The sequence below is a fragment of the Nelusetta ayraudi genome, unplaced genomic scaffold (assembly GCF_046127955.1).
Source record: "Nelusetta ayraudi isolate G7.1 ecotype Tasmania unplaced genomic scaffold, CSIRO-AGI_Nayr_v1 ptg000009l, whole genome shotgun sequence".
Taxonomy (NCBI): domain Eukaryota; kingdom Metazoa; phylum Chordata; class Actinopteri; order Tetraodontiformes; family Monacanthidae; genus Nelusetta; species Nelusetta ayraudi.
Window position 1 is genome coordinate 131,066 of NW_027466059.1, and position 22,930 is coordinate 153,995.

The 22,930-nt window shown below is 45.2% G+C and overlaps 3 protein-coding genes across 7 annotated transcripts; 1 reads left to right on the top strand and 2 right to left on the bottom strand.

The window, feature by feature from the left end:
• Positions 1-1,629: 1,629 nt before the first annotated feature.
• LOC142883854 (proline-rich transmembrane protein 4-like) lies at positions 1,630-6,902 on the top strand. The gene is made up of 3 exons (XM_076019130.1): positions 1,630-1,809; positions 2,039-2,819; positions 4,287-6,902. The coding sequence occupies exons 2-3, from the start codon at positions 2,156-2,158 to the stop codon at positions 6,380-6,382; spliced, it is 2,760 nt and encodes a 919-aa protein (XP_075875245.1). The 5' UTR covers positions 1,630-1,809; positions 2,039-2,155; the 3' UTR covers positions 6,383-6,902.
• On the bottom strand, positions 6,832-14,632 carry LOC142883856 (inosine-5'-monophosphate dehydrogenase 1b-like). Of its 2 annotated transcripts, XM_076019135.1 has the most exons (16): positions 14,270-14,632; positions 13,115-13,213; positions 12,612-12,660; positions 12,325-12,426; positions 11,806-11,880; positions 11,378-11,584; positions 10,717-10,804; positions 10,429-10,628; positions 10,196-10,286; positions 9,974-10,069; positions 9,730-9,873; positions 9,403-9,544; positions 9,116-9,259; positions 8,945-9,028; positions 8,215-8,231; positions 6,832-8,075 (listed from the first exon to the last, which is right to left on the bottom strand). In XM_076019135.1, exons 1-16 carry the CDS (start codon positions 14,497-14,499, stop codon positions 7,987-7,989), a joined length of 1,857 nt encoding a protein of 618 aa, XP_075875250.1. In that variant the 5' UTR covers positions 14,500-14,632; the 3' UTR covers positions 6,832-7,986. The 2 variants fall into 2 exon arrangements, with proteins under 2 accessions (XP_075875250.1, XP_075875251.1); XM_076019136.1 differs by lacking the exon at positions 8,215-8,231.
• Positions 14,633-15,943: 1,311 nt separating this feature from the next.
• On the bottom strand, positions 15,944-19,635 carry LOC142883858 (ankyrin repeat and protein kinase domain-containing protein 1-like). 4 transcript variants are annotated; one of them, XM_076019140.1, is made up of 11 exons: positions 19,555-19,635; positions 19,252-19,412; positions 18,844-19,159; positions 18,370-18,518; positions 18,198-18,247; positions 17,398-17,553; positions 17,103-17,185; positions 16,930-16,993; positions 16,757-16,830; positions 16,576-16,624; positions 15,944-16,484 (listed from the first exon to the last, which is right to left on the bottom strand). In XM_076019140.1, exons 2-11 carry the CDS (start codon positions 19,395-19,397, stop codon positions 16,231-16,233), a joined length of 1,341 nt encoding a protein of 446 aa, XP_075875255.1. In that variant the 5' UTR covers positions 19,398-19,412; positions 19,555-19,635; the 3' UTR covers positions 15,944-16,230. The 4 variants fall into 4 exon arrangements, with proteins under 4 accessions (XP_075875255.1, XP_075875253.1, XP_075875254.1 ...); XM_076019141.1 differs by having other exon boundaries at positions 16,385-16,484; positions 16,908-16,993; XM_076019138.1 differs by having other exon boundaries at positions 16,757-16,993.
• Between the last annotated feature and the right edge of the window lie 3,295 nt (positions 19,636-22,930).

Below are 22,930 nucleotides of genomic sequence, written 5' to 3' on the forward strand. Positions count from 1 at the left end.
ATCAATGCCCAAATGTTGTTTTCCACTCAGAAATACAGCTCTTATCAGTTTTTGCTTCTTCTTCTTCTTCTTCTCACAATTTTTCTCAGAATAATTTTTTTATTTTTTATTTTTAAATTTTTTTTACCATTGATTTTATTAATATATCTCCTTGGAAGGTGATTTCAATTTACAAGTGCACCAAATGTCAAACAGTTATCAAACAGTTACCCAACCCAAGATGAATGTTGTTGTTTTTTTTCAGATTGTTTTTCTCCTCGGTGCTATTGCAGCTTTGTTTCTTTATCGCGTCCCCACTGACCAGATTCCCCGCAGGACCCCACTCCCTGCTGACTTGGTGTTGTTGGAGGATGACTTGTCTAAACAGAAACCGGTGGCTCTGCATTAGGAAAGCAAGTGTGAGGCAGCCATAATTTGGCCGTGTCCCTCTCTGAGCTCATGTGTTTGGCCTGTCATTGTTTCTTCCCAGTCCCTTTAGTTACGGCTGGGTTAGTGCTTTCCTGTGTCCTCATCAGATGGCGGGTTAGCCACACCCCATGGGGGGTTGCTGTCTCTTGACACCAACCGATTGCCGAAATGGTCTGAAATAGCCCTTCCTCTGTCTTGTTTATTTTTTAATAATTTTAAAATTGAAAGAAAATTCTTGAACTCTGCCAGCAGCCCTCTGGTGTGAGTAAAGATAAAAGGGAAGAACACCAGTAAACAGCTGGCTGCAATTTCTTCCATCATTACCAGGACTGTGACTTTGGGTTTAGTGGCTAAATATGTGTTAAGCAGAAGTGTTCTGGTTGCTGTTCAGTCCCTTTTTGCTGTTGGTCTTTGGACAGGTTATTCATTGAATCCCTTGGGATTGGCCTAATAGTTCAGGATGGGTCAACAATGGCTGTAAAACAAAAGTTTTTCCTATCTGGGCACAAACTAGACTATGACAGCATTGAACCGCATGACTATAAATGCGTCCACAGGTATGTGGATCAGAGTCTATTTTAGCACCTTGCTTGGGAATTGAATTCAGGCCACGAGGCTACTGGATTTTCCCCATTGAATTAAAGGGGGGCACACAAGCAAGTTTGATAGTACTGTTAGATAGAGGGTGCTGGTCTACGTTCAGAGTAGAACTGCATGTGCGCAAGTAAACAGCAAACTATTTATAGTATATGCGGCATGCATTATGTATGCACGTATGTTAGTCAAACAGAATCCTCTGCCTTGCTATCGCCAGGTTTCTGTTCGTGTGACGGCTTCTCTGAGGGAAAAGGCTTCCACATCAGCTGCAAATTTCAAATTCCATTTGAAAGTATATATTGATCACTGGTGGGTTTGGCGCAGCATTCCGCCTGCCTGTCAGCGAAGAGTCCATTAACCCCCACTGACATGTATGCACCTTGTACTCTTCTCCCCATATGCACATACTCCACATTCCATTGTCCCAAACTCTGGGATGTGAGGAACGGGAGCAGCAGCGCAGTTCTTGTGTTGCCTCGAGCGGTAAAAAACAAAAAAAACAGTCTCGTGGTGGAAGCTGCCCTTCATTTGGGAGAGACTCGTACCACGCGAACAGTCAGAGTCGTCATCGGATCGGTGCAGTGGTGGCGCGCGGGACAGCAAGGGGTTTGTTTTGTGGAGGTGGGGTCTGTCCCATGTGCCGGCTGTCTGATGGAGAGATGAGGGGCACGGCAGAGTGAGGACACAGAGTGCTGCGCAGAGAGAGAGAGAGAGAGAGAGAGAGAGAGAGACTGCAGGCATGCAGCGACACGGCAGCAGCATGGATGTTTAAAGAGGCAGCAGCAGGGACGGCCGTGTAATGAGGTAAGCAAGCTGAATCCCGTTCAGCTGCAGTGAGGCTGTCGCATGGTGAACGTTATATAATGGGCCATCTCTATGAATGTGTCTTTTAGGGTCTAATTTTGGTACCCCGTTTATGCTTAACTGGGTTGTTCCTTAAAGCTTCTATTTATTTCATTGGATTCTGTTTCTCATGCAGTAATTTCATGTTACCAAGCGTGACTCAGGTGAGATCCACTTTTTTTTCCTACAGGTGTGTTAAGTATGAGGTCTCCAGAGAGCCGAGGTTTGGGCCATCATGTGATCGGACCGTAGCTGTCAGAACCAGCAGCATGTGACTTGGCGGCGGGGAATCTTGCAGACCATCACCATGTTCTGCCCGTGGAACCTTTGTTTTGTTCTCTCCATCGCCCTGCCTCCCTCACGTGACGTCTTCGCTTTTGCCAGGGAGGGTGATGAGGAGACTCAGCGTGGGAGTCCCAAATTTGGACCTGATCTCATCGACTTCCGGGGTTTACCTTTGAGTTGGCCCTTGTCCTCATCTGAGCAACTGGACAGGCAAGGTGTGATTGGGGAGTACGATGGTTCCCAGGAGAGTACACAGACAACCGCGTTGTCCCTTGATGACAAAGAACTCATCCCATCCAATCCTACAAGCGGTTCCACAGAGGAGGCTACTGAGGATGGGTGGCTGACAACTACACTGGAGCAACACGTGTTGAGTTATGAGTCAGCTGACTTCAAATCTGGATTTTTTTTGCTGTCAGCACAGACAAGTGAGGACCAGTCAGCTTCCCCAGCCCCCAACTTTGAAATGGACGATCAGAGCCAGCAAAATTTTCCTCTGTCTGGCTCTCCAGGCCAAGTCTTTACTGGCGAGAGTGGTGAACACACAACTCCGGTGGTCGCCACTGGCCATTTGGGACGGACCACCAACCCCACTCTAAACTCCCAGAGACAGGACACACTCGGACAGACTGAAGATACTGGGGAGAGCTTACGCACCGGAGCTGTTAGCAAGTTAGAAGATACAGGTGAGAGTCGTACATGACACTTGCTGGCTAGATGGTCTCAGGAAACTTGAAGGAGAGTCTTGCCCCTCATTCATAAACTATACTTTAAAAACACAACAGTCTCAAGCGAATTCCTATGCTTCTTTCTCACTGTGCATACAGTCGGTTGGTGTATGCATTCACGCAAGCAAAGATGCATTGTAGGTAAAGCATTGTATGCAAGTGAATGAACAGCGTGACTTATTTTCCCTTTAACAAGCAGCATACTTTAGTTTAGCTGCAATCACCAGCCCCTATTTAGAAACTGCATCTAATGTTGCCATGTTATTATTATGACGTGCTTGAACTAAAAGGAAGGTTCATCTAAAATTTAACATCTACTTTTACTAATTTTACTCATCCCATTGTTGATAGAGGCATTTGTTAAGGTTCCATGGAAGGAAAGAATTCCAACCATTATAATAGTAGCCTCTGGTGAGCAAAAATAACACGTCTACATGCTGCCGCTCATGTGTTGTCTTCCAAGTGTCTGGAAGACGATACGGTCCAACTTGTCCCTCAACCGCCACACTGACAACTTGTTTTGAGCCAAAACATCCACTGTAGCCTCCTGGCCAGGGACTGTTTTTATGTCAACTCTTGCTTGTCACGACACACGTATGGTGAGAGGCATATCTGGAGATTGAAACATCAGGACAGAGGCAATACAACACAACGCAAAGGGAAAATCTCAGCGCTTATTCGTGTCGTTCCGCATTTATCCATGTGGTTCATGATAAGATAAGAGTGACTTCATGCAGCTTATTTCCATTCAGCTCTGGATGCTTATATTATTAATAAGGATAAGAGATGAAAGTGAAAATTGCTCAGTGTTGTCATCTTGAGAGAACGCCGATGTTAGCATGACATTTTCGGTCCATACTTCCTAACAGCCACACAAAATGAGAGCAATGAAGAGGTCAATACTGGCTAATCAACACACATAACTCTATCCCACCAGCCTCTCTCTCCATCGCTCTCTCCCTTTTACATGCATACACACAACACACACACATACACCCACACACGCACTGCTGCACGTGGCCCTGCTCTTTCTGTGACCCAGTTAGACATTCCCAGTTACAGCCTGCTCTGTTTTATTATGGATTACTTTCATCCTGATTCTCCCCCCTGCTCTCTCTCTCCCAACACGCTGTAGATGTAACTCGCATTTGATTGTTCATTCAGGATTGGAAATTAAAATGTTTTTAATGTAATTTATATATAAATCAATTAACAGAAGCTGTAAAATTAACAACACAGAACCAGACTAACAGCAAAGACAGGCAGTGTCACATCAGCAGACGTGTTCTTCACAGCTAATGCTTGCTTTTTTACCACTTTATTTTATAACGTCAGTAGTGTCACGACTAAGGTGCTGGCCTGTTGCATGTATTGAATTATACTTGATTTGTTTTTGACTTTGGACCCCTTTCATTACCATTACAGGTGCACCGGTTGTCTCGAACACCAGCGGCGCAGTCTTACTTAACGGAAACGTCAGCACATCCACCACGACCTGCGGGACATCGAATCAGTCCTGGCCTCCCACCTACCGTGATAATGACACTCCCTACCCACCTCCGCAGCCCTCTCAACCTCTCAGCCCTGCCCTTTTTGTCCCGCTGTATTCGGACTGGAACTCTGCTCAGGCTACTTGGGGATACGCGTGGGAGGCGCACATCTACGGCCTGGGGTCTATCTTCTCCGGATTTGGCCTCGTCTCGGTGGTCTGTCTGTTAGGACTGCCCCTGCGATGTCCACCGGGAATACCTTACCTCACCCTGCTGCACTTATTCCTCCTGGCAGTCACAGGGATCCAAGCTTTTAGTTTGCTCTATGATGCGTACAGCCACCAAGATCGTCTCCCTCCGCTGGGCACCCAGCTGCTCGCCGAGCTTCCCTTCCCCTGTTTAATCTCAGCCTTCTCCCTGGCCATCCTGTTCCTTTCTTTGCAGTCTCAGGCGCATCTTTCACTCCCGCTTGCTAATTCAACCCCTTTCTCAGTCTTGCCCAAGCCTTGCCTTTTGTTTTTTTTGTCTCTGTTGCATTTTGCGGTCTCTCTTGGCTGCGTAGGCTTACTCCAGCTCTTCCATACCCTCCCTGTTGTCATACTCCTATTCCCTCAGGGTGTGTTTGTAATTTTCACGGTTTTTCTCTCTTGTTCCTATCTTATCTTTTTCTGCTTGATGCAAGTTAACACTAAACACGTCTACAGACTCAACGACAATGGAGAGAGTGGAGGCTCTCCTGAAGTAATGAAACCTGTGAGGTGCCCTTTTGTCAAAGCGGAGGACTGGGGAAGAGCTGCAGGAGCTGGAGTACTGGCCTCTCTCTTTTTGTTAGCTTGTGGAGGCTTCCAACTTTATGGGATCCTACACGCTCTTGGTTTTGGAGGTGTTGAGGGCTACGGGTTCCAGCCATGGCCTTGGTGGGGCTACCAGATAGGCTGCAGACTCTGTGAGGCTGGGGTTTGTCTGTGTCTGTCACTCATTGGAACACACCCTTTGTTTTGCCGCAGAAACTCCTCTATGAAGACCATAACTCATCCGCAGCCAGGATCTTGGTCCCGTCTCTCCTGCAGCTCCCCTCCCCGAGGACTCACCTTGCCATCTCAGGGAGGTGCCAACTCTCCCGTTCTGTCCTCCCACGACTCCTGGTCCCAGAGGACACAGGACAAGTTGGTGATCTGCAATGTCACCACAAAGGGCCAGTCAGAGGCTTTACCTCTTATCTCAATGGTAGATGCTTCTGGAAATGGAATAGACTGCTTTCCCAAGTCCAGCCAAACTCAGAACACTGCTCTACCTCTCCCCACACCTCCAAGCCTACCACATAAACTTAAAACTACAGTCGAGTCTACACGATCATCCTTGGATAGCCTCCGGCAGGAGACCGATTCCACTATCGACCTGCGGCCTCCATCTCCAATAAACTTGTCTCGCAGCATTGACCAGGCTTTGTTCAACGAATCCCTTTTCAATCATAGCATTTTTGGGTTGCCGAGATTATTACAAGCCACCTCTAGTCTTTCTTTGAGTTCTCATGGTCAAAATATATCACATCAAGGGCCCAAGTCTGTGGAAAATGCACTATTCCGTACCTCTTCCTGCGGAGATGTGGATCAAGACAACACCCTGCCTGGTTCAAGACCCTCCCAGCCACATGAATCCTTGCCACCCCAGGACAAGCCACCAAAGTCGCCAGTGCTATGGGATTGGAAAGGGAGTGTGTCCAGTTCCACACAAGGTTTGTGCAAACCCAAGGAGACAGCAAAGCTACGATCGAATTCCTGGGCCAACAGAGGTCAACACTTTGCCCAGAGCAACCTCCCGCGAGCGATTCCACACCTATCTTACCACAGGCGGTACCGAACCCTGAGCTTGGCCTCCCAAGACAGTCGAGGATCAGGCAGGCTGTCTAGCACCAAACAACTGAGTGAAAGCAAACAGCTGGAATGGGATCTGGCTGTACAGGCAGAATTTGTAAATGTGTGCAAACAGATTGATGCTTTTAGTGTTTGCAGCGACACCATCGAACTATAAAAGGCACTAAAAGGCCACTTGTCATCAGAATGTACATTATCTTTAACAGAATAAACTATAGACAAATGAAGTTAAATAGAAAAAACATCATTGGAAATGATGACACTTTTATACATTGAATAAACAGCAGAGCTAATAGAAAGGAAATTGACAATACAGATCAAACAATTAGATCCCTTGTTTCTAAAGTGACCAGTACTTGTTGCTACACTCTTTTCTATGCAGTAATAAGGTTTTTTTTATATATATATGATAGATGTAACATAAGTATATGTAATTTAATTAATTTAATTTATGCTTAGATATTAGATATTTAATCATTTCAAAAATCGAACAAGCTGTGTGTGGTATGAAATTAGGTAGTTAAGAGTTTTAATATTTGCTTGACTGACATTTTTCGAGGGTAAAGCTTCCAAAGGGAACTTGAGATTCTTTTTCAAAGAGGAAATAAAGAGGAAACATTTTAGTTTCCTGATTAGTAGTAAAGTATGTTTGGATGTCGATAGCTTACTTTTTTTTAATTTTTATGGCTATTCAAGCGAAGTCTTAAATGTGTGTGTGTGTGTGTGTGTGTGTGTGTGTGTGTGTGTGTGTGTGTGTGTGTGTGTGTGTGTGTGTGTGTGTGTGTTGGGTGGGCTAAAATATAGTTATCATGCCTCTACTACACTGTTGAAATCCAGAGAGCATGGTCCGCTTTGCCTCATACGTTTCTGGAAAATAAAAAGGACTATTAAAAAATAGCACACTGCATTTGTCAAAATGAGTTTTATTCAGTGCTATTTACAGTTGATAATATAATCTAAAATCCTTTGGCTGGTGGATCACAGAAGTCAAATACAATCACCATGTACAACCACCCATCTGGATATTGTTGGAAGAGTCAGTCATACAGTGACATATAAATCCAAAGATGTCTTTTACTGTCTCACAAAAATAATCACGTTAAAAGCTGTTAACGTTTCTCTATAGTCAAAATCTCTCTTTCATTCCCCCACTGAATGGGCTCTGTAGACCTAATTTACTTACTTTAATTTATTTATTTTACTTATTTACATGCCATGTGACAAAAAAAAAATGTCTACACCAGCAGTGAAGTCAGCCAAAAAATGGGTGATTTTTTTAAAATTCAATTTTATGCCAGTTGATCCCTTTGATTGTAAAACATGGCATGTAGCTTTACATGAGAGAAAAATCCAAAGGGAGACACGCATGGTTGCTTTTTCCTATCTGTACGGGGTACAACTGCGCCGCCTTGTGGTTGCAGGAACAGGTGGATCTTAGCAGAACAAGGAAAAAAGGATTTCTAATTGTTTCCTCTGGGATTGGTAAATATCCAACACATTTAGAAAAACTCTAAGACGTCACCGTAGAGTAAGATTAGTTATTACCTCTGAAGAGTCAATTTATTTAATCATGTCAAATTCTGTTGCACCATGAGTAGCAGGAGAAGGACAGAGAGCTTTTATAATGGGCATGGATGCACAGACAAACAGTTTTGACTCTTTGAAGTCTTCATTTTGCCTCTGAAAGACTTAAAGATAGGTTTGCAAGTTAAGAGGATGTGGATGTTTCACAGCATTTGCCACATTTTGGCAGGCTGCCGATCACATGTGCCTGCTAATGGTTGTCGGAACGTCTGGTCCTTGTCGAGTGTTTCCTCTTCCCCCCACCTCAATAGAGCCGCTTTTCATAACTAGGCATGCGGGAGAAACAAAACACAGTTTCAGAATTTCTCGGTTGAGCTGCCACCTCGCCTGTGCCAAATGAATCTTGGGTGAACACACAATGAATGAGAGACACTGAGGCGGGAGGACCAGATGAGATGTACTTACATGGCACAAAAGAATATCTAAAGTGATAGCATGTGCAAAGAAAAAAAGGGAAAGAAGAGACAATTTTGACGCTTCTAACAACAGACAAGTGACTTTCCCTTGGACTGTATTGGGTTTAGTCGACAAAGCGAAAGGCTTGCAATTAAAGCTGAGAGCCATTTGAAGGTCCAGTGTGTAAGATATAGTTGCATAAGTAGCTTTAGATCCAACTATCCCAAAACAAATTGACTTTTTGGAGGCCCATCAACAAAATTGAGGAGGAAGTATTTAGTTTTCCATTTCATTGGAACACTACACACACCTGAGGGTGTGGAATTTTAGACTAGAGAACTCCACACAGACGTGTTGACGGGACATATTTATTGCTGCCAACATTGTTAGACTGCTCCCTTCTGGACAAAATGTGTAACAGCAACATGTTGATAAAGATATCAGTAAAAACAGTAGTACAAGTTGTAATACTGATAGAATTAATAGTTAATAATAATATCATATTTGTATATCAGTAGTCTGTATAGTATGTTTCTTATTAGCAAATTAAAAGACAGCAGTTATTCACCTTGACTAACTCTATATAACTAAGTTGAATTTTTTATTTTTATATTTAATGCCAATATATTCCTGTAAATGTTACACACTGGGCCCCTCAAAATGAAAATTATTCAGAAGAGACATTAGAGGTAACAACAGTGTATGTGGGAATGATACAGGGGTCAGAGGTCAGACTTACGAATGGAGGCCGTGGACCCCTCCCTCCATCTGAGCCGACATGGTTCGTTTCTCAAACTTCAGCTCTCCGGAGTACATCATCGACCTGTCGCAAAGACGCACACTCAATCCAGGTCAAACTCCCGTCCGTCGCACCGAACGTCCACACGCAATGTCCAATGTAACGCCCTACCGTAGGATCGACAAACTCTTTGCACCAATGTCCTGGCAGCCATGTTGGATGCCAGCGATGAGGTAAGGAACAAACTTGTGTATGGAGCCTTTGTCTTGCACTGATCCTGAGACACCTTGAGCAACCTTCACCTTGTCTCCCTCACTGGACACACGACAACCAAATAGAGAAGAAGAACAAAACAGACAATTTTTTGTTGTTGTATTATTACGACAGTTTTTTTCAGCATTACAGCCCAATGCCAGTGCAGATAATCATCTATACAATCGACAGTCTCGCCGCCCGACCTGAAATATCGTTTCTGACTGCTGTTTTTCTCCATGGCATCCAACGAGCCCATTCCTCTGTACTTTTTTAGGCGTACGCCATCTGAGAAGAAGTATTCTCCCGGCGCCTCGGTGGTTGCAGCAAGCAAGGACCCCATCATCACTAGGTGGTGGGAGTGTGGAAGGAAAATAAACAAATATGAATTTGAAGACAACAGGAAATTAAAAACCATAAGATTCAGAGAATCCAAATCACACGTGCTGAAATTTGGATATTTGTACCGTATTTGCAATCTGTCTGTCTGTCTGTCTGTCTGTCTGTCTGTCTATAATGGAATATTAATTTACCTGTAGAAGCTCCCAAGGCCAGAGCCTTCACCACATGTCCAACAGTCTGAATTCCTCCATCAGCAATCACCGGGACTCCAAAGCGCCGGGCGTACTCTGCCACCTTGTACACTGAGGTGCCCTGGGGTCGTCCGCATGCCATCACTGAGAAGTAAGAGCAGCGTTTTTCAGTTTGTTTGCTTGTTTGTTTGCTTCATTGACGGTTTATCGTGACACCGTAGCAGATTCTTTTTTAAAATCATACCTTCCTGGGTGATGCAGATGGAGCCGCAACCCATGCCCACCCTCAGCGCATCCACGCCGGCGTCGATGAGGTTTTTGGCCTGAGCAGCTGTGACCACTGGAGAGAGACAGAGGCAAGGAAAGGAAGTCAATCCCCGAGACGGATCTCACTGCAGGTAAGCAGGAAGTTTCAGGAAGAGCTCAGCGGCGGGTGGACGGCTTAAGGACTAAAAGGTCAGCTCACCATTTCCGCCGACGACCTGCAGCTCGGGATATTTCTGCTTGATGTAGTTGATCGTGTTGATCTGATACACGGAGTTGCCTTGAGAGGAGTCCTGCGAAATGCAAAGAAGCAGTTTAAGGATCCGTGACGAAGCAAACAATGAAAAAGGCTTTTAAAAGTCTTTTTTTTTTTTTTTTTTTTTAAACTATCTTTACAATTATATATTTCCCAAAAGCTGGCAAACAGAAACCTACCAGGACCACCACATCCACCCCCGCCTGCATGAGGAGGTCCAGTCTGTACTTGTCGTCCTCCCTTGTGCCGATAGCAGCTCCGCACAGCAGTTGTTTCCGAGAGTCCTTGGAGGCCAGCGGGTAGTCCCTGTTCTTCTTGAGATCAGTGCGAGCAATGATGGCCACCAGCTCATCACTGTCGTTCACTATGGGGAGCTTTCCTGGGAGCATGAGAGCAGATGGACAATGAGCGGAGCAAAACAACAAATGCTGTTTTCCTATTTAGAGCATGGATCCACTTGGCTGCACCTTTCTTGCTGCGCTGGAGGATATCGTTGGCTTCCTTTAACGTGACTCCTGCGGGTGCGACGACCAGGTCTTCCCTTTTCGTCATAGCCTGAAACCATGGATGTATCATAAGGACTGGATACAGGACTGGCAATTTTTCGGCGCAACGATGCTTCCCAGTGGCCACTCGAAGTACTGCAGCAAAAAAAATCCCATGGGCCCAAAAAGCATTTTCCCCATAGACCGCAATACAAAAATAAACACATTTAAAACGGCTGACAGGACGACTGGGATCTGAAACACTACTCATAGCAAATCTTTGTGTAGTAGATTTTTTAAATTATGGTTTTCTAGTCATTTAAAAAAATGATAAAGGCCCGAAAATCACCAGATAATAGTTTATTCCCAGCGTGACGTCACAACGTCGTACGTGCTGCTGTGTCTGAGCTCGTTCTGACTGGCTGCGTCCTGACGTGTCTGTAAGCGACGTTCTCCAGAGTGGTTCTGATTGGCCAAATAGATCATGTGAGTTACAGAGGCAAGATACTGCGCACGCTCTATGGGCCCATTAACGCGGAAGTCGAAAACTTTTTTCGCCGTATGCGTTGGGTGAGAAACTTCACTGAGGTGAACGGGCCGCCATCTTGGAGTCTGCAGTTTCATCGACTAGCCCAGCACGCACCTCCTCCAGGGGTCTGTCGTGGTCCTTCTCCGACAGAAAGTCTATGTCTCTGGAGGTGACGATGCCGACGAGTTTGCTGCCCATCTGGCCCGTCTCTGTCACTGGGATCCCAGAGAAGCCGTGGCGGATCTTCGATTCGAACACGTCGCCGACCGTGTGCCGGGGGCTCATCACCACGGGGTCTGTTATAAAGCCTTGCTCAAATTTCTGTTGGGGGCAATCACAGTGTTTAGCCATTGATTGCACTTCGATATGACATGATAGATAGATAGGTAGATAGATAGGTAGATAGATAGATAGATAGGTAGGTAGATAGATAGATAGGTAGATAGACAGATAGACAGATAGATAGATAGATAGATAGATAGATAGATAGATAGATAGATAGATAGATAGATAGATTTGTCTTCCAACTTTGTCTGTCTCACCTTGACTTTGCGCACTTCATTTGCCTGGAACTCGGCAGTGCAGTTATGGTGAATTATTCCAATCCCGCCCATCAGCTGAAATTGTCCCGTCAAACACAACAGAGAGGGGGGGAACAAAGTTATGAGTTCTGCTCACTGAATATGTAAAACAATAATCTGAAAACAAATGTTAACGTCCACATGTAAAATTCAGCTGTGTTCTCCGATGATCTCACATCTTTCTTAAAAACAGCTGTGGGTAAAATCACAAACCCGCGAGCGCAAAAATGTCCTGGACAAAAGCAGGTATGTGGCGACACCGTAAGGTGAGACCTCTCTGAATGTAAATATGAATGACCATTGTTGCAGATGAAAACACAACGGCCATTTGTGTTTCTTGTAAAAGTTTCAAACTGCGCCGTCAATATGAATGTGCATTTGCCACTTTGGGCCGAGGCGTCAACCCGAGAGCCTCGTTAGTGACGGTGCGTGTGCGCGCTTGCATGGGGCGTGTGCACCGTGCGTTAAGTGCGTACTCACTGCCATGGCGATGGCCATGGATGACTCTGTGACTGTATCCATGGGAGATGAAATGAGAGGCGTCTTCAGAGTGATCTTCCTCGTTAACGCAGACGTTAGATCCTTTAAAAACAAATCAATAGATCAAAATAATAAAAAACAGATGCTGCATGAACAGGGGAAAAACTTGAACCTGACCCCCCCCCCTCATGTGACAACCTGAATGTGACCTGTGTGTGCGTGTGAGAGTGACAGAGAGAGAGAGAGAGAGAGAGAGAGAGAGAGAGAGAGAGAGAAATGGTACTCACCACTTCATCAGACATGAAATCGATGAAACCAGGAAGGATCAGAAAGTCACTGTGGGGAGAAACAGCAACACACATCAAATTCAGTCCTTGAGGATTCTGCACAATTTGTTTCTGCCCTTGAAATCACTTCTCTTATGAAACGGATAGTTATTATTTATTTATTCTTTTTTTTTTCTTTTTTCTTTTTTTGTCCCCAGACTGTCAGTGGACGTAATCTGTCGGCGGGTCACCCACCGGAACGACACATTTAATGTCGGCGACACCACTCATAAAAAGTCATCCTTGGAAAGAGCATCACTCATCATAATCCTCCATGTTAAAACCCAAGCAGATGTGTCATCGCCCGCCGCGCTGAGCGTTTAATGGAAGACATTGCGTAACACTCGCGTGCAAGGGCAAAAATGTATACATGCATTATAATCCGTGCGCTGATTTCTGATGCGCAGGCGGTGCGAGTGTGCGGCATCACAAGATGAAACGTGGGGTAAACGTTCGTTCGTTACTTGTAAGTCAACCCGTCGCCGATTGAAAAGAGTTGCTGGGCTGTCAGTCCGTCCTCGGGGACGTAGCCGGTGCCTCCGCTGATGAGGTAGTCTGCCATACTGCAACAGGAAAATGCACATTTACACAAGAGGCAACCATCAGGTTTGATCATGAGCAGAAATGACAGATTTGAATGAATGAATGAATGAACGAATGAATGAATATTTTTTTTTTATTTCGAATAGCCTCTGTGCACACCAACAAAACAATTTACGCAAAATATAAAAGAAATAGTGTCAAACACCCAAGAAATAATAATTATTATAAATAATTATGAACATAAGCATATTCGAAAAGGAGTGGCACGAAGCAAAACCTATTAAATCTCACCCCCTTTCCCTCAGGGCAAAGTTGTGCAACAATTAGGAGGACAAAATTAAATAGTCATTCATATTAATAAGAAAAAGAAAAAGAAACAACAACCAAACAAATTGAATTAATAACATTGAATACTGTCAAAGTAATGATGAGACTAATAATAATTAATATCAACACAACAATAATAGCCATAATAACAACAAATACTCCACAACAAATTGGACAGCCAGGATTCTAACCAAATGCCTCTTTGTACTGGGCTAAAATAATATCTTTGTAAAACTTTTTAAACTGCCTCATGTTCGGACATCCCTTGAGATTCTCATGCAAACCATTCCACTGCTTCACTTCACAAAATGAAATACAAAACCCTCTCATATCAGTGTGAACTCTTCTATGCTTAAATTTAAACGAGCCCCTTAAACAATCAGTTCCTTCGCTTGAAACAGTGTTTGCACAGTTTTGAAGTCGGCCAGGTCTGTAAATTTAAGAATAGGTAGAAAAAACCCTCCTTTGAGCGGCTCGGTCTTGACCTGTGTGTCATTTACTCATCCTATTAAAAGCGAGAGTCCAGACAGGAAACGCGAGCGAAATATACACGCCCTTGCCGCGCAGCACTCCAGCTCTCCAGCTAAGAGGATTTGGTTGGTTGCCCAGGTAGCCGCCAAATGGACTTGTGGAAGTGCACAGCTCATGATTCTAGAGAGTGAAAACAACCCGCTTCCCCGGCCCCCCTACACGCGGGGGCCAGTGTCAAAGAGGTGCAGTGCGTGACGGAGCGAGAGCTTGGGACTGACCTCTCTGGTTCGTACCCTGCTTGGATGCGCGTGGCGCTGTACCGCTGCGCTGCCGTCTCGTGGCCGTGGGGCGTCGGGTGAGCGTAGGCCCCGAAGGTGTGGGGCTGCTCGCCCTCCCGGTTTGAGACGCGCGGCCTCGCTGGCTCCATGTCGCCGACGATCCTCCGGTAGTCGATCTGGTAATTGTCCCTCTCCCCGTCTCCGAAGCGGTCATAACCATGACCCTCCATCTCCAGGAGATCCAGGGCTACGACCTCCACGATGTCCTCGCGAGTACACGCCTCACCCTTTTCACACGCGTACACTTTTGCGTACGCGCTCACACAAACACCTCTCAGACGCACCTGACATGGAGGGAGGCCGTCTTGCCGCCTGTTTCGAAGCCAGCACCGTAGCGACGGCCAAAGTCGTTCAGGTAGTTGTTGTTTTTTTTTGAAGTCTTGACACAAAGCAGCAAAGGTCCCTCTAGAGCGCCAGCGGTCGACTGCAAGCGAGTTTGTATTCCACTTTGTAAGCTCTCATCCTTGGAGTTACGTGTCCACGAGGCCCTTCAGACAGCCAACCTGTTGGTGCAGCCGACTCTACCTGTGCCTGCTCCCGGCTTCAGGCACGAGAGCAGCCTCCCCCTGGTGGGAAAACAATCAGCAGGTCTCCGCCTTGGATGGCAGCGTCCCAGAGGAGGCCCAGGAGGCTTGTTTGCTTATCTGCGGAGCTTCTCTTCCACCCTCCTCTCCCTCCTCCTGATGCCTGTTGAGCTTAACTCTGTTTCTGACAGTAGCAGACGTCACTCTCCCACAAAGAGGATTGGAAGCATTAAAGCAGGATGGGGTGGGGTGACATTGAGTGTGGTGTGTGCGTGAGTGCGTGTGTGTGTGTGTGTGTGTGTGTGTGTGTGTGTGTGTGTGTGTGTGTGTGTTGGGTGGGGTGGGACGGTAGGCCTGAAGAGGAGAATGAAGGGTCAAGTCGGCACTTGAACGCCCCATCATCACCACCACCACCCCAGCCCATCCGGAGGACAAGACTAGTATAGATGTGTGTGTGTGTGTGTGTGTGTGTGTGTGTGTGTGTGTGTGTGTGTACTACATGGCACTTGTGGTGAAGACACAGAAGACACAGAAAGTTCCGACATATTGTCAAATTTAATGAAATGTCAATTTTATGGCATGCAAAAGTACAGTACAAGTTTTTTATTAAAAAAGTTTTATTGCATTACTTCTTGTAAAAATGCAGGCGACTCAGAGGCAGCGGATAAATACGAGGGGAACAAACAACAGTAAAACAGAGACAGGCGAGTAATTTGTTGCCCGGGGTGCCCTCGACAGCATCATCTGCAGGTGACTGACTGACTGCTTGTGACAGTTACTGAGGAAGTGAACCAGAAAAGCCTCTTAGTCTCTCTCTCTCTCTCTCTCTCTCTCTCTCTCGCTTCCTCTCTCTCTCGCTTCCTCTCTCTCTCGCTTCCTCTCTCTCTCTCTCTCTCGCTTCCTCTCTCTCCCTCTCTCTCTCCCTCTCTCTTCCTCTCTCTCTTCCCTCCCTCTCTCTTTCTCTTTGTATCTCTGTCATTGTCCTTCTGCCTCAGGTTGATCAAAATTAATAAAAAGCATGTCAACTACACACAAGAGGCTAAAAAAATGGTAAGCAAAAACAACAACAAACAGTTTAGTTGAGTTTCAGGTTGTTTTTTTTTGTTTCCAAAAGGGGAATCTGATTGCAAAAGGTTTAACAGTGTCTGTAGTGAAGCATTTCATGGTAAAATGCAGGGGGCCAACCCAGAGGAAAGGAATGTTAAATACAGGCTGTGCTCACAGTAAAAACTGCACACTACTACACAGATTAACAGGAGAGCAAAGTTATTTTTAGAATTTCACCTTTTCCCTGGACTGAGTTTTCCAAAACCAGTTTTGGCAACTTGAGCATCTCTTCGGTGAGCCTGACGTCAAGCCATGTGTGACTGCTTCATCTCAGTTTCCCCCGAGCTTCTCAATGGCACCGAACTGATGTTTTCTCACGGCGTCGTAGAAAGCTGCTTTGACCCTCTCCGATCCCTCATCCAGTACATCCAAATAAAGCAGTCTCATCTTGTTCTCGCTGGACTCCTCCTTGAAAATACGCTTGTAGATTTCACGGTGGACCGTACGTTTCAACTCATCCGTTACAGCCATCACCGCAGCGACCGACTGGATAAGCGCATCCCTGTTGTCGTCAACAAACTGGGCTGTTTTTTTAGAAGAAAATGCAAATGCATTGAATGGTCACGACACCATTTTTATTTTCATTTAAAATGACAATGACAAATTCCCACTCACCTTTATCATAATTGCTCTTCTCTCTTGTAGGACTTGGAACTCTAGAATGCTGATAAATACAGTTTTGTTTTTTTTTGTTAGAGAGAGAATTAACTTTAAGGACATTTATAAAAAGTCTAAGAGTGGGTGCGCTGTGTTTCTCACACAATCTGACACTGCGTCCTTGATTTAATGAGATTACCTGATTGACTGACCGCCAGACGTCTTCTATTCTTCCTGTGGGGCGAAGGTCCAGCGGTGTTCCACATCCTTGCACTGAGGGCAATTCCGCTCGCTTAGCTGTGACATAACCCACCATGTCCCTTGATTGCGAGTGTCCTGTTTTCACTGACCAATCACATGTGTTGAGACTACCTGATTCGTGAAGGGGAGGACCGGGCACCCTTGGTGTTACCAGTTGGTCGTTGGATTCTGAGTCCTGCAATAATATAAATAGATACACACAATTAATTGAACCTGTTGGAAACAAACCACAATGTTCGCTCAAAACTGTCAAAATACTGTAAGGGGAAATGCATTTGTCATACCAGTAACTTCAAAACATCATGGACAGTGACATGAATCTGCTCCTTGTGCAATGAGAATACATGCCCAGTGACTCCACAGCATTCTGAAATAGAAGACAAAGTTCCAGACACAGTTAATAACCAACAAAAAAAGATTTGTATTCATTTTTAATGATTTATTTTTTGTAAAACACAGCTCTGATATTGATATTGCAATACAAGAGATTGATGAGGGTCATACAACAGCAGTGTGTAGACTTTCAGATGGACTCTAGTCAAATACAACAGCGCCCAACATCCTATGAAATAAAATAACCTTTAAAAGTGGACCTCTTAGCGGCATTCCCATCCCAAAGGCTTTTCATGAGGTCAACCATTTCTTTCAAACCGTCTGCCTGCCCCACGTCGATGTCCTCATGACGAGGTCTGTCGCCCTTTTGGATCCTCAAAGCCACAAGACTGGAATCACACCCTGTGTGTCAAATGAGAGTATGTGTACAAACAGTGCACTTGACAGCAAGGGATATTCTCTTCGTCCAAAGAAGGCAGGAGTTCAGTGTCAATGCTCCACTGATTCGCCCCTACTTCATACAGATCAATGTTAATAACAGCTTCTTCCTTTTTGTACTGGCCTCCATATCACTGCTCCAACTTTTCATCACATGTAACCTTTCTCTTTTGCTTTCATTTTCAACATGATGTGATCTTGTTGGGATAGAGGGACGCTGTGAGTCGCAACATTTTGCTCGCAAATGTAGAAAGAGTGTACAAACCACAATAGATTTAGACACTTAGACCACCCGGGTTGCATTGTGGGTCATTCCGTAATGCCATATTGTATGCAGTAGTGTAAAAAGATTTTCTGCATCAGAGGCATGCACGAAAATTGAAATTGTTTTGTTGCTTAGGGTTCTCAAAAGACAATTAAGAAAACTAAATCCTTGCCGTTTTTCTACTCTTGTACTCTGGATGCGTCGCAAGGGACGTCATCTTGCAGAAACACAAAGTTTTGAGTAAGACCGAACAGTGCATGGTACATGGTACATTACAAATGCATGAGGTGTGCAAAAGAAAAAAAAAAACACTGTATCTCCTAGCTCGGTACCCATCCCTCACCTGGATAAACCTCTTTAGCGGTAAGAATGGACCACAGCAGGATACCATAGCTGAGAGAGACAGAGAAGGAGTGCACATATAAATGTTAAAACCTCATGCAATGCATGCATTTTAATTCTTCAGAAGAGCAATGTTTTTGTTTTTTTTGTTTTTTTAAAGAAAAAAAGGTCACCTGTATCTGTCGTAGGCACGACTAGGTTGGTACGACTCGTCGAAAGCCTCCGGGGGCTTGTATTTGTAAGACCCTGCATTGTCTCCGTCTGTTCCGCTGCTCCTCATCGAAACACTGGTGGAAACTCTGGACAACCCAAAGTCTGCCACCTACCATGAAAGAGGAAATCATGACATCCATCCATCAATCCATTTTTTTTTCACCGTCTACTGCACTCTGGCATGTAGGTATTGTCGGAGCCTGTCCAAGCTGTCCTGGGGGCAAAGGCAGGGTTCCAGCACTGAGAGACAAACAACCATGCACACTCACACTCTCACAGCAATGTAGAGTTCCCAATTCACCCAGAGTGCATGCCTTTTATCTGTCTTTTGAGCTTGCAAACTCTAAATGGCCCAGAAATCAAACACACAACCTTCTTGCTGCACACATGTGTTGTCTAGACTAAGTAATGAGTATTAAATTAGGGAATACTACCTTGGCATTGAGGTTTTCATCGAGCAGTACATTATTCGGATGCAGGTCGTGATGCATAAGTTCCCGTGAATGCAGAAAGTTCATCCCCTGAGCTATTTGATGGACTATGCGGAAGGCCAGGGGCCATGGTGGCGGGCCAGACAGGGACGTCAGCAGGGACTGAACTGATCCTCTTTCCATGAAATCCATCACAATTCCCCATTGAGTGGTTGCCGCCACAAGTGGGATACGTCCCTGGTAAAGACCGTGGAACCTGAGCACAAACTTGCAGGCAGCTTTTTCCATGTATTTAGCCTCTCTCCACAGCTCAGTATCCCTTGAAATGTTGGAAATGACGAGAGAAAAAAGAGAGATGCTTTATCTCTACAACGTATACATTTAATTACAGAAAAATGCAGCTATTCATACCGGGGATCCTCGCGAAGTATCTTGATGGCCACGTCAAAGCCCCAGTGTTTGTGATGAGCCTTGAAGACTGCACCGAATCCTCCGGAGCCAATACATATCCACTGGTCCAAGCTATCATCACCAACCATGTTAACCAGGTCACCCATCGCTGCCTTCTCCCGCTGAACTCAGACAAAGGGTCTACTTTTTTTTTTTTTTTTTTTTTTTTTAATAAAGGCCTACCAAACCCGAAGCACTTCAATGACTATTCTCAACAGCTGCATGCCTTGCAACTGGTTTCAACTGCGCTCATTTTCTACTCACCGCTGATTGAGCTGTTCCTGAAGAAAAGCCTCAGAGCTCTGTTCACCACAAGGCTGAGACGGAACATGCCTGATGAAAGTTTTTCAGGGGAGGGGCGACAGCTGTTGGAGGGAGCTCGGATGTCATTTCCGTGGTGGTTTACCCCTCAAAAAAAAAAAAAAAAAAAAAAAAGATGTGGAGGTGATTTGAAAGGGATGGCTGTTTGAATCCCAATGATCCCATGTTTGATGATGTTAGAAGGGAAATGCTTGCGCATTCTTTCGGTTAACTCATTATAAGGGTGTAGTATCTGAACTTAGGTATATGTACTCATTTGAACTAAGAAGTGACTCTGCTGCACTTCTTCACATAAGGCATCTTTGTTTCCATATGGCGCCTCCGGCAAAGCGGCCTGCTCAGTGGAATTCCTGTGTCCACTGCCATCAAATCATAACCAGATGGACACTGGGGGTGCAACTAAGGAATGTATACATTCTCCCCCACTCCTAGTATCTTCATCTCAGGTTACTGAGGATCATTGGAGTTGCTCACATCTGGCCAAGAGACATCCCCGGGCTTCCATGGTGCCTGTTTGATTCCTGACTTCTTTGCAAATAAACCATTTTTTATACAACCACGTTGGTGTCAGCGAAGACTCCTTCAACATCTACATCCCTCGAAGCCACCTGAAGAATTCACCGCAAGGGCAAGTCAAGGCTTGTTTGAAATGCTCCATCACTCACAGCTCTTGGGACTTCTGTTGCAAAGGTACCACCACATATGGTTGTGCACTGTAGCATTGTGGATACATTGCTCACATGTGCCATTTAGCTCAGGAAATAAGCGCTCAATAGAACAGGAAGCAGAGGTGATGCTTAAGACTTTGTCTGCACAATGTATTCTTTGTGAGTGTGGTCAACAGATGATGCAGCAGCAAACGGTCAAACTGCAGAGGAACCCTGTGGAGGGGCAAAGTGGCCTCCACACGAAAAAGGGGATCTGGAGCGACCGGATTGAGGTGGTGGAGTAGAAGGAGGAGGCAGGCAGCCTCAATTGCAGGAAGAAATTAAGTTTTATTCTTTTAGCCCCCCACTGGACCATCAATAAACGCCAGGCGACAGCTTCATAAGTCCTCTAGTCTCTCACCAGACTAGTCAGCTCTCCCTCCCACACCAAAATGAGCGCTCTTTATAGAGGGCAGCATCATATGGCCAATTGGGCCGCCCCACTAACCGTGGTGACATCGACCAAAATGAACATTTCCAAAACAAAACAATAACACAAAGAAATAAACCCTTCAATAAACAGAACGCAATTCCCCCTGAACACACAAACCCTTAAATACAAGTAAACCCTACATTCTCCCCTTAATTACATATTCCAAACAAAAACCAACACCCCCCCCCCTTACGGCAATGGGCTACTCCACTTAGCCGGCGCTCCATAAAACCCCACCCCTGCAGCGGCGCGCGCTTCCGCCCAGGAGCAGCGGAGCCGACCGGGACTAAGCAGATGCAGGTGAGGTGTGGGTGAGCAGCATGGTGACAGATGATGGTGAGAGATAAATGACCAGTGCACAAACTGTTACAGGTTGGGAAATGGGACAGAATGGGAGTCGCGGTGCTCCGCGCTCCCGACGCCGACACCCTGCTCACGTCACCCGTTCCTCCGCCCCAAAGCACGGCAGGGCACAAGAACCGTATTATATACTAAATAAAAAAATCCCCTACACAACCCTGTGTGTGTGTGTGTGTGTGTGTGTGTGTGTGTGTGTGTGTGTGTGTGTGTGTGTGTGTGTGTGTGCACGCACGCGTAAAACAGCGTCCCTTTCGCTCGCTCTCCCGTGCGGGCCACGCCACGCCGCGTCCTCGTGGGGGAAGACAGTGAGAAGGGGAGGCGGAGATCGCTCACTTTCTCACAAACCCATTCTCGAGAAGACAGGACAGTGCCTCTACGGCAGTGCAAAACATGTCATGTATAAAAAATAACTTGGCAAGGGAGAGAGCAGCTATTCTCTGATAGAGTAGGGATAGGGGAGTTTGGCCCGAAGCTCTGTTCAATTTCTTGTATATTGAATAAACCACATTGATTGCTGAAACCTCTTCTCCTCCTCGTGGTCAATAAACGAACATGCAGAGGCACGACTGAAATCACCGCCTCAACAGCATGTGAAAATGAAAAATTAATAAAGTGTGTGTGTGTGTGTGTGTGTGTGTGTGTGTGTGTGTGTGTGTGTGTGTGCCTGCAGTTCATATGTTGCCAACAACATGTGGTGAAAAACAGAACATGCTGTCACTGCAACCGAAGGGGTATAGACAAAGTGGAAGTGTGACAGTGTTTTTTGGGTTGCAGTCTGTCGTCTTTTGACGTAAAAGAAATTCTGCGTGATCATATTTAAAAAGTTAGAGATCAATATGTTTTCTGTAATATAGTGAGACGTAGAAAGGAGTTGACATTAAAGGCATTAAAAATTAGAGAGTAAAAGAAAATGTCCATGTGATCATTGTACCCCCATTATTATTATTATTATTATTATTATTATTATTATTATTGTTTTGTTTTGTTTTCTAAGAAGAACTCAAATTAGTTTAAATGAATTATACTCGGTTCCCGATGTAGTCCGATTTAATATGTTGCAGTTACAATTAAAACGGCCACAAGAGGGCGCAGGCGCTCCTTGGTCTGCCACTTAACATTCAGGAGCAGGTTTTTGGACGCGGAAGAAGTCAGAGATAAGAAGTTATGAGTTATGACAAGGGTGCTGCGAGACGAAATTTACCGAACTTCACTGAGTGTTTTATATATGTTTTATATATGTTTTCAGATTCAGAGAAATGTGAACGTATGGTGACGGGTTTCTTTGAATGAGACCGGCGTGACTGGCCACTGTTAGCATGTTAGCTGCAAACGTCCATAATGGTTATTTATATGCTAATGCTAAATTCCAGTTGATTCTTATGTGACTCTAGCAAGAGTACCGAACTGCAGGGACATGGGCGCCGCCATTACTCCAACCCCCTATGGCAGAAGACGGACAGTGCCTTTGGTTACCTGTGGAGGGCAGCAATGCGCTAATACTGCGGTCTAAACTGCCGGATGTTGAAGACTGCGACAGTCGGAGCTGCATGGTCAGGTGAGCAAAAGCGGGAAGGTGAATTCTGTCGAGAAAGCACTTCATATTTAGAAGCTCTGCTCTCCTGTTTTTGTTGCCAATATGTCACTTTTATTACTGAACTGGTTGTTACTTGTTTAGTGCGACTAAAGCAGCAAACAGGTAAAGTGTCACGGGTAATGTGTGCGTGTGCATTATAGGTGCACTACCAATTTTAGCGCCTGTTAAAGATTTTTTTCTTTTTCTTTTTAAAGTCACTACGTGCTATGCTGGTAAAGTTTTGAT